At 38.1% G+C, this 15,733-nt stretch overlaps 1 protein-coding gene across 1 annotated transcript; it reads left to right on the forward strand.

Annotated features, from left to right (window-relative positions):
- Positions 1 to 4,372: 4,372 nt before the first annotated feature.
- On the forward strand, positions 4,373 to 14,514 carry LOC121762023 (protein EXPORTIN 1A-like). Its single transcript, XM_042157757.1, has 32 exons — positions 4,373 to 4,759; positions 5,999 to 6,115; positions 6,251 to 6,343; positions 6,446 to 6,517; positions 6,637 to 6,744; positions 6,820 to 6,902; positions 7,164 to 7,302; positions 7,430 to 7,498; positions 7,589 to 7,666; positions 7,789 to 7,851; positions 7,943 to 7,987; positions 8,344 to 8,451; positions 8,528 to 8,608; positions 8,936 to 9,142; positions 9,223 to 9,282; positions 9,774 to 9,884; positions 10,207 to 10,304; positions 10,461 to 10,569; positions 10,742 to 10,807; positions 10,906 to 11,004; positions 11,099 to 11,179; positions 11,312 to 11,401; positions 11,653 to 11,738; positions 11,842 to 11,922; positions 11,998 to 12,180; positions 12,344 to 12,410; positions 12,532 to 12,642; positions 12,801 to 12,908; positions 12,997 to 13,134; positions 13,227 to 13,364; positions 13,444 to 13,548; positions 13,938 to 14,514. Exons 1-32 carry the CDS (start codon positions 4,661 to 4,663, stop codon positions 14,058 to 14,060), a joined length of 3,216 nt encoding a protein of 1,071 aa, XP_042013691.1. The 5' UTR covers positions 4,373 to 4,660; the 3' UTR covers positions 14,061 to 14,514.
- Positions 14,515 to 15,733: the final 1,219 nt, after the last annotated feature.

Here is a 15,733-nt window from a genome sequence, read left to right on the forward strand (position 1 = left end):
GAATACTATAGATTAGTATAGAGAAGCAGGGGTCGATCCCACGAAGATGGACACGTAAGAAAGCGTTTAGAGACTCTTAACAAAGGCGGCTGCTGCCACGCAAACTGGGTTGAGGTATAACTACTACTAGACCTAGGCAAGAAATGTAAACACTAGACCTAGGAAACTGTAAACATGCTGAGATCAAACATCATCAAGACTACGGGATATTAAATTCTCTTCCTAGACCGTGTAAACGGCTACCTAATAGAACCAGACAGGAAGCATATAACAGTGGGGACCATAATTCCAGAATTAGCAAGTACGGCAAAAAGGCTACAAATAACAAACTGAAACTCTAACTAACAACGACATGCATTTTTTAACTGAATCAAAAACGAAGATGAAGAAAACAGAGCACGTACCTAGATTCGAACAGAATATAAAAGTTGGGTCGTCGGAAACTTGCAACAAACCGGAAATAACAATGATCTACATATACTAGACGGAATGAAATGAAAACACGAAGGCTAGGCATAAATTTAAACCAACTCTGCTCGGATTCACGTCGGATGCTTAATCCACTCCGGATCTAAGCGATCCGAACCAAACAACAACCTCAATCAACTCCATAGCTTCTGATCTAATAGATCTAAACCGATTAACACTGAATTCAAACGATTCCACTCAACTCAGCTACAACACCAAATTCAAACCTCCGATTTAACCAACAACAAACTCTGATCAACCCGATCCAGCCATTACTCTGCACAGATTCAGTGAACAATTGCGAAATGCATCCTACACAAGTAAACTAACTCAAACTCCAGATAATCACATAAAGGAAATCAGAAATCAACATCAACGACATGACAGAAAATTAAACTTGCATTAAACATAGAAATATTCGGTAAAAAAAGACTGAGGGCCGAGCTCCGAACAGCGAAGCTCGGTGAAATCCACTAAATACGAGAAAATAAAATGGAACTTGTTTCTTCGCCCTCGACAAGACGGTGTTACAATCTAACTGAAATGCGAGAAAGCGAAAAGTGAACCCAAAATGCAAACCCCCAGAATTTTCCTCTAAAGAACCCAAGTGTGTAAAAGAAAAGTGAGCTACGAGCCACAGACTGTTAATGAGGTCTCCACCGAGAAGATCCCTCCAGAAAGCATGCTTCCTTCCTTATATAGGTGCGGACATAATCTTCTAGAAGCCTTCGTATAAATCTCTATTCTACTCTTCAGCTCCGAGATTTCCTCCGTCTTGCAATTTGCTCCACAATGCTCACTCATTCGCCAGTTTCCTCGGACCATGTGATTGTCCTCTCTCTTTCCTGAACCTGGCGAAATTCTTCTACACACCTGGCTTAAAACGCGTGTTAGACCCCGTAATTATATGAATTTATCCCCTAGACCTATGCATGAAATTAGCCTTATCAGGATCCCCCCAAAGAAATACAATCCGGAGAAGATAGGAACCAAAAACAGATATTCAATTGCAAATTTGGCCAAGGCCAATCTTACAGAGATGGCGAGAGCATTTACAGCTGCTCTATATGAGGAAGAAGAGATTCCACATACTGCTGAAGAAGCTATGAAGATAGCTCACTGGAGAAAGGCAATGCTAGTAGAAATGAACTCCCTAATGAAAAGCAAGACATGGGAAGTATGCTTGAAACCCCAAGGCGTTCGAACCGTGGGGTGTAGGTAGGTCTTCACCATCAAAAGGAAGCCAGATGGGTCGATTGAGCGATACAAAGCCAGACTAGTAGCAAATGGGTATACTCAGACCTACAAAGTTGACTATGCTGAAACATTCTCACCAGTGGCTAAGATGAGCACAATCAGGGTATTGTTTTCCATAGTCGCAAACAAGGAGTGGCCGCTTCATCAGTTTGACGTCACCAATGCCTTTTTGCATGGTGAACTCACAAAACCGGTCTACATGGAGGCACCCCCTGGTTTCTCAGGGGACTTCGATGGGGGAAAGATATGCAAACTGAAAAAGACTCTCTATGGGTTGAAACAGTCACCTAGAGCATGATTTGGGAGATTTACCGAAGTGATGAAGAAGTATGAGTATAAATAGATCAATTCTGATCACACCTTATTCTTGAAGAAAAGGGGAGAGAAGATCACATGTCTAATCATCTATGTGGATGATATGATTATCACAGGCAACGATGAAGAGGAGATCAGTCAGCTGAAGAAGAACTTATTTTCAGAGTTTGAGATGAAAGACCTCGGGTTACTGAAGTATTTTCTGGGGGTAGAAGTACTAAGAGAAAGTATGTTCTTGACTTACTGGCATAAACAAGGATGATGGATTGTAAACCTGCCGATACTCCTATGGTGCAGAATCATGGGCTGCAGATAGTAGAAGGAACAGAACCCACTCATCGCACAAGATACCAACGACTGGTTGGGAAATTGATCTACCTGTCCCACACCAGACCTGATATACCTTATGCAGTCGGAGTTGTGACTCAGTTCATGCACAAACCTCAAGCGGCTCACTGGGAGACAGCATTAAGGATTGTCCGATACTTAAAAGGGACACCAAGTCATGGAGTCATGTTTGAAAAGCATGGACATATGGACATACACGGCTTCACAAATGCAGATTGGGTAGGAAACTCAAATGATAGGAAGTCGACTGCAGGATACTTCACATTTGTGGGAGGCAATCTAGTTTCTTGGCGGAGTAATAAGCAAAATGTAGTAGCTTTGTCAAGTGCCGAGACTGAATTTCGAGGGATTAGAAGTGGACTAACTGAGATTTTGTGGCTTAAAAGGCTGATGACGGAGTTGGAGTTGATGCCACAAAAATCATGCAAGTTGTTTTGTGATAGCAAAGCAACTATCAATATATCTGAAAATCTAGTCCAACATGATTGGACGAAACATGTCGAGGTGAACCGACATTTCATCAAGGATAACATAGAGGCAAAGATTGTGGAACTGCCATTTGTAAAAACCAAGGACGGAGCTAGCACAGGCCAAGCCGCCGCTCCAGCGGGGGCTTGGCCGATGCTAAACCCAATATCCACCATAGTCGCCCCTTACTTGCGCTTGCGTGAAGAATTTCGAGATCGAAATATGTTTTCGTTTTTTTACAGAGCGTGTGAAAGAGGAGGTTGAGGGGAGAGGAGAGAGAGGGGAGTAAAAAGGCAGGATATAACTTTACAGTTGGCAATTGTGGGACCCCCTTATTGATTTTTTTCTCCGTTTTATGTTTAATTGAATTAGGAGAAATAATCATATTGTATCATAGATATTGGATTAGGAGAAATAATCATTTAAATATTTTGTCAAGATCTTTTCATTTGTTTCGATATATTATGATCATTTATTTATGAAAGAATATTGTGTACTTTTAATTTGTATTTAAGGTTTATTGCTGAATTTATATTTAAAATAGTAGTAGTATTTTAATAACTTATTTTAAAATGATGTAGTATTTCTTTTTATTTCTTTTGAAAAGTGTTAATAGTTACTTAAATAATTGAATTTAATTTAATTGTAGTCAGTTTGGAAGAAATATTACTAGTAAATTATAAATTACCAAATTTTTATTTTTTAATTATTTCTTTCATACAAATACTTCATTTTTTGTATTTTAATCAAGCAACATTTTTATAAGACAATATTTATATATGAATAAGACAATTTAGAAACTTGAAATTTTATAGCATTTTGATTTAAAATGTTATGAAACTATTTAACTAAACTTTATTACTCAAATGAGTATCATCCCAAATAAAAATAAACTACTAATATTTGATTAGAAGTTTATTACCATATTATTATATTTTTTGTAATATACTAGTATATAATATATACATGGAGCATTACTTTTTAGAATTTTAGCACCGGCTTATATAAATTTCTAGTTCCGTCCCTGCTAAAAACATTAATGAAGTACTGTCCAAGTTAAGTATTGGAGATCCCCTTACTTAACTTGAGGGGGAGTGTTGAAAAGAAGAGCAAATCAAGAAGGAATGATTTGAGGAGATCACGTAAATAATACTTTCCTTGTAAAATAGAATCAACCGTTAGGGTAAATCTTTACCATATTAGTTGTATCCCTAAGCCTGTTTAAAGGCATGTAATCCACGAAAGACATAAGTTGAATAAAAATGAAAATTCAACAAAAATAATATCGATTATTGCAGCAAATTTGTAGTAGTGGTAAGTTACCGTTGAAGATGGATGCACAATTGCACATGATTAAAATTAAGTCAAGTAATTCAAAAACTAGAAATGGGATCAAGAGCTAAAATTGTAGAACACCCAGACCCGAACCCGGATAAACCGACCCAATAAACAGGCGAAGTAAAAAACAGAAACCCATGTGTAACTCAGCACTTGATCGCTGTCTCACTCTAACCTCCACATATAAAAACGGGAGGGAAGCCTCTCAGCCTAAAACAATTTTCCAAGTCTATCTCACTCTAAAACGCATTCTGCTTCAAATTCAAGCTGTCTTTCCCCATTCTGAATCTACACACTCTCTCTCTCTCTCTATATATATCCATCCTCTCCCGAGCTCTCCGACTACTGATACTAGGGTTTGCTGTGCTCCCGTCCTACAGTCGCGCGCGCTAGGGTTTTTGTGCAAGTGAGAATAGTGTTTTTGTGAGGGCTTAGGGTTTAATTAAGGCCACTGCTGATCTCCGCTATGGACGCGGAGAAGCTGCGTGATTTAAGCCAGCCGATGGATGTCGCTCTGCTCGACGCCACCGTCGCCGCTTTCTATGGGACCGGATCCAAGGAGCAGGTCTGAACCATTTCCCCCTTCGCTGCTAGTCTCTGTAGTTGAGTGTTTGTGCGCATTGTGATACGGTAGCCATTAAACGGAGCTGACTTTGTGTGATTGGGCGATTTTATGGAATTTTAGGAACAATTGGACTATTGAATTGATTTTAAGGACTTTGACATGCAAATGATTACATGGAATGTATCCACTCTCCTGAACCCCGGATGATTTGTATTTTTGTAATGCCTTCAACGTCTCAAAGGCTTTACTTTTTTCTACTCTCCTATTGGTGTTTTGAATTGCTCGAAATTGGTTGTTAATCATGCTAATCGTCATTAGAAATAGTGGCATTGTGCTGTGTTTTCGGGAAAACACTCATCTAGTGTGTATAACGTGCACCATGTTAGGTAAGGCATTAGCTGGAGGAATTGCTTTTGTACTCCATTTCTTATGTGGCTTTGAAAGTTCTGCCTGGATCACGAGTACTCCAGAATGTGATTTTTGGACCTTTGTTGGCAGTGGGTGATACCTTTTTATGCCATGGGCATGATTTTAGGCCCACAACTTGTCTTGTGTTTTTTGTTGGTTTTCTGTTTCATTTGTTCGTTTAGTTGACAGGGAGTCTTGGTGTTGGTAAAAAGATTGAAGTTTGTAAAGACTGCAATCGCTCGCTGTATTTGCAAGAGCATGCTACATGTTCCCAATTCCTTTTAATTTTTGGGTGTTGCTGATTTAATTGAAGTATGCGATCAGCTGTGTAAAGGGGACAATTAGTGAACTCGGTGGCTCACATTTCATTATAGGAAATGAGCTGGGGAAAATTTTGGCAACTTACTTGGATCGTGTCGAATTAATAGATGTAGCATTAAATTTTATTATTTGTTTCTTATACTTTTACCTGTCCCCCTATACTGGAAAATATAATGGCAATGCTTTACTGCAATGAAAATGTTAGATGTGTAGTTCTGCTGAGAATTGGCGTTCTTGTGGTTTTGGCATATACTTCATTATGATTCAAGTTGATGTTGCTATGCCTTTTTGCAGAGGCTTCCTTTTTTAGATTACTTTGGGTCACCAGTCATTAAGAAACAGGTCTAATACCCTAGATAGAAAAAATTGCATTATTATCTGTTATTTTCACTCTATAAGTTCTGTTCCTTATCGTATGGTTATTACATACTCATCAGGAACATTATATATTTATCTCTCCGTAGGATTGGAACTTACCGTTTCCAAATTTCTCCATTTTTTTTCTGACAGAGGACAGCTGCAGATCACATCCTACGAGATTTGCAAACCAATCCAGATATGTGGCTTCAAGTGGTTCACATACTATCAAGTACACAGAGTTTGAATACCAAGTTTTTTGCTTTACAGGTATGTGAATATAATCTTGATAAATGTTGTTTCTCTGGTCTTTCATTTTTTACAACTTGCTTATTGTTGGCGCTCTTCTCTGGTGTTGTTTGGAGATACTGATGAAAAGCACTATTGCTGAGTTCCCTTATATAGGTTCTAGAAGGTGTTATTAAATATAGATGGAATGCATTGCCTGTTGAACAACGGGACGGCATGAAGAACTATATTTCTGAAGTTATAGTGAAGGTTCTTAAATCTCTGCTTTCCCAAAATTATTTTGCTGTTAACTTCCTTTGTCTTTTCCTATTGATATTATTACTTTTTTTCCCATGCCATTGGATGTACCAGCTTTCTAGCGATGAGATCTCTTTCCGACGCGAGAGGCTTTACGTCAATAAGTTGAACATTATATTGGTCCAGGTAATGTTTACATTGTACCAAGTGATGGTGATTCATAAGCTTAGTACTGCTTGTCTATGAATCCTATTTCATTGAATTACATTCCTAAGGGAATTTGACAATTATTTCTGTACATTCAGATCTTGAAGCATGAGTGGCCAGCCCGGTGGAGAAGCTTTATCCCTGATCTGGTTGCAGCAGCAAAAACAAGCGAAACTATTTGTGAGAATTGCATGGCAATTCTGAAAGTAAATTCTCTTTACATTTATTTTACTCATAAAAATTGTATCTACATGTTATTCACTTAAATATTTTGTTATTAGCTTCTTAGTGAAGAGGTGTTTGACTTCTCAAGGGGTGAGATGACCCAGCAAAAGATTAAAGAGTTGAAACAATCGTTGAACAGGTGAATTTGTAATACATATTATACATTATCTGTCGCTTCCATACGTATGTGTCTCTTTATTAGCCTGTTCTACATTTATAATTGCTGTTGCCAGTCTACATTGCAATCTAAATGCAGCTATAACTCATGATTTTTGGAAGTAACAAATCCTCTTTATTTCTATTTCCACACAATCATAAATTATGTCCCTCTGAATTTTCAAATGGGCAACTATTCCTCTTTTCATTTGCGAAGATATTAAGGATTATTTTCTATCTGCAGCGAGTTCCAGCTTATTCACGAACTATGTTTGTATGTATTGTCGGCATCTCAAAGAGCTGAGCTTATCAGGGCTACCCTGGCTACACTGCATGCTTTCCTTTCCTGGATTCCTCTAGGATATATATTTGAATCGCCACTGGTTTGTACTTTCACTATTTCTTCTCGTGTCTTGTTGGACGAGGGAACTGATACTATACTTTACCCAAAATTTGTAGTAAGAAGATGCGCTTGTTTCTAAAGTAGTATTTGATGCTTCTGTTTGGCAGCTTGAAAGACTGCTAAATTTCTTCCATGTGCCCGCTTATCGCAATCTTACTCTACAGTGTCTGACAGAGGTCTGTGTTCTATAACCACCTTCTTCATGTTTCTGATATGTTCTTTGGCTAATTTTTTGGGCTGACTGTCCCTTGTTTTATTTTGTACAGGTTGCTGCTCTTAGTTTTGGGGATTTTTATAACGCGGAATATGTCAAAATGTATGCTATATTCATGGTGCAATTACAGGTACTGTAAATTATCTCTCAGTTGTTATAGGATCTTTGCTTCTTTCAGTTATGTCTGTGGCTCTGTGCTAGGTCTAAGCTAGACTGCCTACTGATTCTTTGTATTACACTGTTGCTTATCAGAACATCCTTCCATCTAATACAAATTTCGTAGAGGCTTATGCAAATGGCACTAGTGAGGAGCAGGTTCTCTTTTCAGTTTTATACTATAAATTCTTAAATTATCTCCTGTTTTTTTGGGGGGGTAACAACTGACGTACTGTTATATTTTTTCCAGGCATTTATTCAAAACTTGGCGTTGTTTTTTACATCATTCTACAAGGTGATTCATATTTCTTATTATGGAATGGACAGCTTTAATGGGGTTTGGAGATATGCCCAACAGTAGGAAAGCTGACCTTAAATTTAGTACTATGGTGAAATGAGGAAATATGTCGATATATACATATAGATAAAGTTAAAGTATGCGTGTATTCACAGCGATCTACTTGTGAATTAATGATCTAATATAATAGCATTTCCCGACCTATTTTCTGGTGGAAACTCAATCTGCAGCGGATGTCATTTGACTACCCCTCTATATACATACACAGAGTGTGCTGGTTTAGAATTATCAACTATTCAAGTTCCTGGATTGTTTATTTTATGATTGATGGTTGATTTGTTCCCTTGGTGCAGGCTCACATACGAGTCCTCGAATCTTCACAAGAGAACATAAATCTTCTGCTTGTTGGTCTTGAGTATCTCATTAACATATCTTATGTCGATGATACTGAAGTTTTTAAGGTCCATTTATTCGTTTCCTTATGGTTTGAACTCTTTTCTCCAATATATGCCATCAACCAATTCTATCGCCATGCAGGTTTGCTTGGACTATTGGAACTCCTTAGTTTTGGAGCTGTTTGAAGCACACCATAACTTGGACACTCCTGCTGGAAACATGGTGGGTTTCCATGTATTCTTAGAGTTTAATTCCTTATACTATACATGAGTTTTGCATGCAATCCCTTATAGCAAAAATGATTCTTCTAAATTTCCAGTCAGTTGGATTAGTTTGAGATTGTGGTTTAAAATCTGTTTGCCCTTATTGCAATTCACTCTAGGTGAACACATCATGATCTGAAAATTGTTGTCACTTGATATGCACATTCACAATTAGAGTAACCTTGTCTGGTGTGAGGCTGTAGATTGTTAGTTGCCCCTCCTTTTGTTCTAGCTCTGATTAATTTCTAATGTTGGGCGGTTGGGCCTAAACTTTGTATTAATTTAGCAGATGCCTATGCTTTCGGGTATGGTTGAAGGACTAGGCTCCCAACTCATGCAGAGGCGACAACTATATGCTGCCCCAATGTCGAAGTTAAGGCAACTAATGATATGCCGCATGGCAAAGCCTGAAGAAGTCCTCATTGTTGAGGATGAAAATGGGAATATAGTCCGTGAAACTATGAAAGATAATGATGTGCTTGTTCAGTATAAGGTTCTCTATATTGATCAAAACTTTGTAAATCTTGGATATTTTTGGAATCATATTGATGACATTCACTAATTAATTTGCAGATAATGAGGGAAACATTGATCTATTTGGCAAACCTTGATCACGAGGATACTGAAAAACAGGTAATTTTTATCTCCACTGCTCTATGCTTCTGTATTTGATATTTGAAGGGGTTCTTTAGTTGCTGTGCGAAGGTCTTTTATGGTCTGAGAGTGCAATAAAATCTCTAGCTACTGTCGTTACGAAGTTGTTCTTGCTTGCTTGTATGTTACTCCATCCGTCCCTTTGTAGTAGAGGCGTTTCTTTTCGGCACAGGATTTAAGAAATTGTGTTAGTAGTGAGTTAAGTGAAGAAAGAATAAAGTAGGAAAGGAAAAAGGCAGAGAGAATAAAGTAAGAGAGAAGAAAAAGTTGGTGCTTTTTACCAAAATAGGAAATGAGTCAGCTACAGTAAGACAACCAAAAAAGGAATACGACTCAGCTGCAGAGGGACGGATGGAGTACTTGTTAAAAAAAGTTTCTCTATTTTTGTTTGAATTTTTGATGATGGTTCTAGGTTATCATGATTTCTAGATTATCCAAATAATCAACAATTTTTATGCTTGATGTGTCAGATGCTCAGGAAACTGAGTAAACAACTAAATGGAGAGGATTGGACCTGGAACAATCTCAATACCTTGTGTTGGGCTATTGGATCTATTTCAGGGTCGATGGGAGAAGAGCAGGTAGGGATATTTAATTTCAATGTTCACTATCTGTGTAGTCCTGCCTTATGCGATATTCCCTATTTTTCTAATGGGTAATTATGTTCTCGTAAGTATTGCACATTTGTTTCTGCTTGTATTCATCCACTTGAATATACTGTACTCCAAATCCCAATTGTTCAATTAGTTAGTTTTCACCCTTCTGTTTCTTCCACTAATGTTTGATATTTTTGCCATTTAACCTTTTCTTCCTATTATCACAGCGGTTTTAGATGTTTTATTAGAATTTTTGAGATCTAATCTCTACTTCAAATACTTATGCAATATTGTTGATTTTGGGCAGGAGAATAGATTTTTGGTGATGGTCATTCGTGATTTATTGAATCTCTGTGAAGTCACCAAGGGGAAGGACAACAAAGCTGTCATTGCTAGTAATATCATGTGAGGATTAACCCCATTTTGCATTAATTATTTCATAATATCTTGTAATCACTTTGACTTTACATTTACTTGTCTCTGTGGAATGTGGAAAGGACTGGGAAATAATGTGAAGCTTTTTTGTATATCCTCTAATTTTTCTGATTGCCTGGTTTGCAGGTATGTGGTTGGGCAGTACCCTAGATTTTTAAGGGCACACTGGAAGTTTTTGAAAACTGTTGTGAACAAGTTGTTTGAGTTCATGCACGAAACTCATCCAGGAGTTCAGGTTAATTACATCATTGCATAGTTTTAGTAGTATGGTTTAGGTGTTCGCATAATGTACAGCGTCCCTATATTTTCTCAGTATCCAATTGTCTTGCTATGCTGTGTACGAATTTTCGCTCTCCTTTTGTTTTTAATGCCCACTAATTCTCTTACATCTGTCTTGTAATTTGTAGGACATGGCATGTGACACATTCTTAAAAATTGTTCAGAAGTGCAAGCGTAAATTTGTCCTTGTACAGGTTAGGTTCTTTGAGAATACATATATTTAGTTACTAACATGCTTAGGTGGTGATTGCTTTACAGGTCAGTAACTCCGTTTCCTTACCGTTCTGTGCAGGTTGGAGAGAACGAACCATTTGTTTCAGAACTTTTAACTACTCTTCCAGCGACCATTGCAGATCTTGAACCCCATCAGATCCATTCATTTTATGAATCTGTGAGTCAAACTATGTAACCAATTCCCTCCTTAGCTCTGACTACCTCACCCTCAATCGTGAATTCGTTACTGACGTTACATAAATTTTCTTTAGGTTGGCAATATGATTCAAGCAGAACCTGATCCTGACAAGAGGACTGAATATTTACGGAGGTTGATGGAGCTTCCTAACCAGGTAAGCTTCACTTTTCTTTGAGGATGAAAGCCTGTTGTGGTCGTTGAACCAGCCAGATGCTTCTTTCATCGTCATTGGTACTTATTTTAGTGCTTGTGTGGCATAAGATGTAGTTAACACATTCCGTTGCAGAAATGGGCTGAAATCATTGGCCAAGCACACCAGAATGTGGATTTCTTGAAAGACCCAGATGTTATAAGAGCAGTGCTTAATATATTACAGGTTTGATTTTTGAGCTTATTTCCAACTCAATCTTCACAATTCATCAAGCTTTTGCTTCTTACTATCTTGAAGTTCTATTGGACTTTACCATTTTGAATATGAGAACAAGGATTTGAAAAAATTCCTCGATACCCTTTCTCAAAGGTTTTGGTGCACTTTTGAAATTACATGTTTTGATTATCTAATGTATTTGCATAATTACTTTCACATTTTTTCATGTTCTATAACTAATTGTGTTGTTTTTCTGACAGACAAATACCTGTGTTGCAAGCTCCCTTGGAACATATTTCCTGACACAGATCACTCTAATTTTCTTGGATATGCTCAATGTGTACAGGTCAGTTGGGTTTTTGTGTTTTCTGAATAACACATTACACCTTCTGAGCACATGCCTATAAGTTGCACCTTTTCTCACTACGACCTCTTCTTGTCTGCCACAGAATGTACAGTGAGCTTATATCGACCAGTATTGCCCAAGGAGGGCCTTACGCTTCCAGAACATCTATTGTGAAACTTCTGCGGTACGTTCGATATTTTGAAGCCATTTGATTCTTAATAATCCAAATGTTAATATTTGATTCATTTATTTTCAACAGCTCTGTGAAGAGGGAAACCCTAAAGCTTATCGAGACATTTCTTGACAAAGCTGAAGATCAACCACATATTGGAAAACAGTTCGTGCCCCCAATGATGGATCCTGTGCTTGGTGATTATGCCCGAAACTTGCCCGATGCAAGGGAGTCGGAAGTTCTCTCTCTTTTTGCCACCATAATAAATAAGTATGCCTTCATATCTTTTGTAATTTTGTTTTCCTGTGTGCTATTCCTCATGGGTGGATTAATATTCTGAAGTTCTTGGATATTTAACTGCAGCAATTTATTTGTGATTTACTATGGCTTTTGCTTTTTTTCGTATAATGTCAACACCTTTTTTCTCTCTTAGGTATAAGGGGGCAATGCTTGAAGACGTTCCTAAGATTTTTGAAGCTGTTTTCCAGTGCACTCTAGAGGTTGGTGTATCTACTCATGAATTTTTTTTGGTTATTTTTTGTGTCTATCTCGCAGCTCTTAGTTTAAGTGTGCAGAAAGTGTATTGTTCTGAATATTGGCTCACCCTATTTTTTATTGCAGATGATAACAAAGAATTTTGAAGACTATCCAGAGCATCGGCTGAAGTTCTTTTCACTTCTTCGAGCAATTGCTACACATTGTTTTCCTGCTTTGATTCGTCTGTCCAGTGAGGTGTGTATAATTTTGGTGCTTGATTTGCTCATAATGACACCTCCAGTCTGTTGCAACTTGTATTGCACATTCCGCTAAAGGGGCTTGGGTTTTATTGAATGATGTATGCTGCCTTCTTTATGCACTTAAAAATATACTAATGTTTTTGGGATATACAGCAACTGAAGCTTGTGATGGATTCAATCATTTGGGCTTTCCGTCACACTGAGCGTAACATTGCTGAAACTGGACTCAACCTTCTATTAGAGATGCTAAAAAACTTTCAGGTGCTCTTTTTCTTTCTTCTGTTTCACTGTTGAGGTAATCAGTAATTAATATTTGAAGTGCTTACTGTTTACATGGTTGGATTGGCAGTCATCCGAGTTCTGTAATCAGTTCTTCAGGACTTACTTTTTGACAATCGAACAAGAAATATTTGCTGTTTTGACGGACACATTTCATAAGCCAGGTTTTAAGTTGCATGTCTTGGTGTTACAGCACCTATTCTGCCTGGTAATGTCACTTCCTGGTCATTCATTCCCCCTACCCCCTGTTTCTCTGTTGACATTCTTACAGTAAAACCTGATGTTATTTAACATTCACAGGTTGAATCTGGTAGGTTGACTGAGCCTCTGTGGGATGTTGCCACTGTTCCATATCCTTATCCAAACAATGGCATGTTCATTCAGGAATACACAATTAAACTTTTGAGTACATCCTTCCCCAACATGACAGCTGCTGAGGTACTATTGTATATACGAACCACTGTATTGTATGGATGGCTTGACATATGCACTGTAATACTTTGTTTGGCTCTTTCAGGTGACACAATTTGTGAAAGGGCTTTTTGAGTCTAGAGCAGATTTGCCCTTGTTCAAAAACCATATAAGAGACTTCCTTGTGCAATCTAAAGAATTTTCAGCTCAGGTAAAGTGTTGCTCTAAGTTAATAACATGTGTTTGCACACACATTTGTGTCATAATGGTATCCCCTATCATGCTTCTTGTCACACTTCATGTTCTGTTGGGGATCTGGGGTGTGGTTTACTCCAGTGTTCCTTGGAGTAGAGTTGGTTTCGACTTGCATCGTGTTTCTCTTGGCTCATATCTGTTTCGTTTTTGGATTCTTAATTGTCAATTTGATATTTATGTGGTGGATGATGAACATTATTAGGATTACCCAGATTTATTGATCTTATTTCTGAATCAAATTACTAGAATTATAGAAGTATAGAATAATAAATGCTGCTTCAAACTTGAGAGTAACATCTGGTAAATACTGTAATCCTAGAACCATTTTTACTCTTTATGTTGCAGGATAACAAAGATCTTTATGCTGAGGAAGCTGCTGCCCAAAGAGAGAGAGAACGCCAACGCATGCTCTCGATACCTGGACTTATAGCTCCCAATGAGATACAAGATGAGATGGTCGACTCATAATTGCCAGATTTTGCAGACAAGGCAATTTTGAGGAATTTTTTAACTCAAAATATTAGGTTTAAACCCCCTCTCGTTCTAGAGCCGTACACTTCTAAAGCTTCCATCTATATTTTTTGCTCAATTTTATTCATCTCCCCAGAATATTTTCCGTGTGGAGTAGTGAAGCTGTGGAGGCCACAACCACAAGCTGCAATGCTTTGCTACTGAAGAAAACTAGGTGGTGGGTTGTGTAGAGTGTATTAGATTCTAATTTAGGAAATGTAGGTTGTTATGCAGGACGATTTTGAGCAAGCTGATGTATACAAAATGAATGGGCTGTGTAGAAAAATCTTGTTTTTTGTTAATTTTTAGAACTATTGTTTGTTTCTCAACTTGTGATAGGTTTTCTTCTTCTATGACTATTTTTTCTTGAATGATTTGTAAGTTATTGGAGTTTAGATATTCTTTTGCTTAAGTTCTTGATGAGTTTAATTGGAGTTTTGACGAGATTCATTCTATTGTCAGCTATTTTGCTCTTTAGGGAGTGTTTGGTTAGTCTGTTAGGGCTCCTGACTGAGCCATTTCTTACCCTATCTGGTGTTTGGTTCGTCATATTTCGTTTCTTTATTGCCCGAGTTTTTGGCCCAAGCCTGGCAAAAAAACGCCATTTCTTGAGCTGCCCTAACTTCCCCTCTCACCTCATTTCCCCAAATAACCCCAAGCCTGCGAATTTTCCCTTCAATTCGAATTTACGACATTTTCGCTCTTCCTTCTTCGCGTCGGAGAAGATTGACCCAAGGAGAAGCTCACTAATTCTGGCAAGGTGTTGCATGCATAACTATGGTCATATGATCACATGCATGCAACAATACCACGTGCATGAATACAAGTATCATTCTTCCCAGCTACAAGTATCATTCTTCCCAACTGCCAGTATCATTCCTCCCAGCCGCAAGTATCATTCTTCCAGCCAATGAGTAAGGAGTTAGTTGAGAAGGTGATGACGTGGAGTTAGTTAAGAAGTTGACAGCCAATGAGTTAGGACTATGACGTGTTCCGACCAATAGGAGTGAAGCACGTGGAGGTTAGTTACTACTATGTGGAGATTGAGCTAGGAAAACAGAGTATAAATAGTGTTGTTGCTCTTTCTTTTGATTGTCGACTAAAATTGTTGTGTAATCGTGAACTTAGGTCGTGGACCGAGAGTTCCTGTTGTTCTTGCTTTCTATCGTGTAATTCTCATTGTTCATTCAATAAAAACGTTCCTCTTGATTGTTCTAGCGTTGAAATCGCGTAATATCGCTGAGCTCGAGCTAAGATAGGGAAGTCGCGGAGGAAGATCGTAACAATTGGTATTCAGAGCAATCGATCTCCGGACGTTGGAACGGTGACTCGAGGCGCAGAAATGGAGAAGAAAATGATGGAGGCGATGGAGCAGAAAATGCAGGAGATGCGAGAAGAACATAAGATTGAAATGATGCAGCTGTCGCAATCTATTGCTGCACTTAATTTGCAGAATCAAAGGAATAATGAAATGGAGACTGGTGAAGGTAGTAATAGAGCTAATCGGTATGAAAATGGAACCGATTGGGGAAGATCTACGCGCTATGAATTTCCAAAGTTCGACGGTGACGGCTATGAAGGATGGATGATGCGAGCTGAATACTTCTTCCAAGTAGCTAAAGTACCAGAGG

Source organism: Salvia splendens, chromosome 13 (assembly GCF_004379255.2).
Source record: "Salvia splendens isolate huo1 chromosome 13, SspV2, whole genome shotgun sequence".
In the NCBI taxonomy this organism is placed as follows: Eukaryota; Viridiplantae; Streptophyta; class Magnoliopsida; order Lamiales; family Lamiaceae; genus Salvia; species Salvia splendens.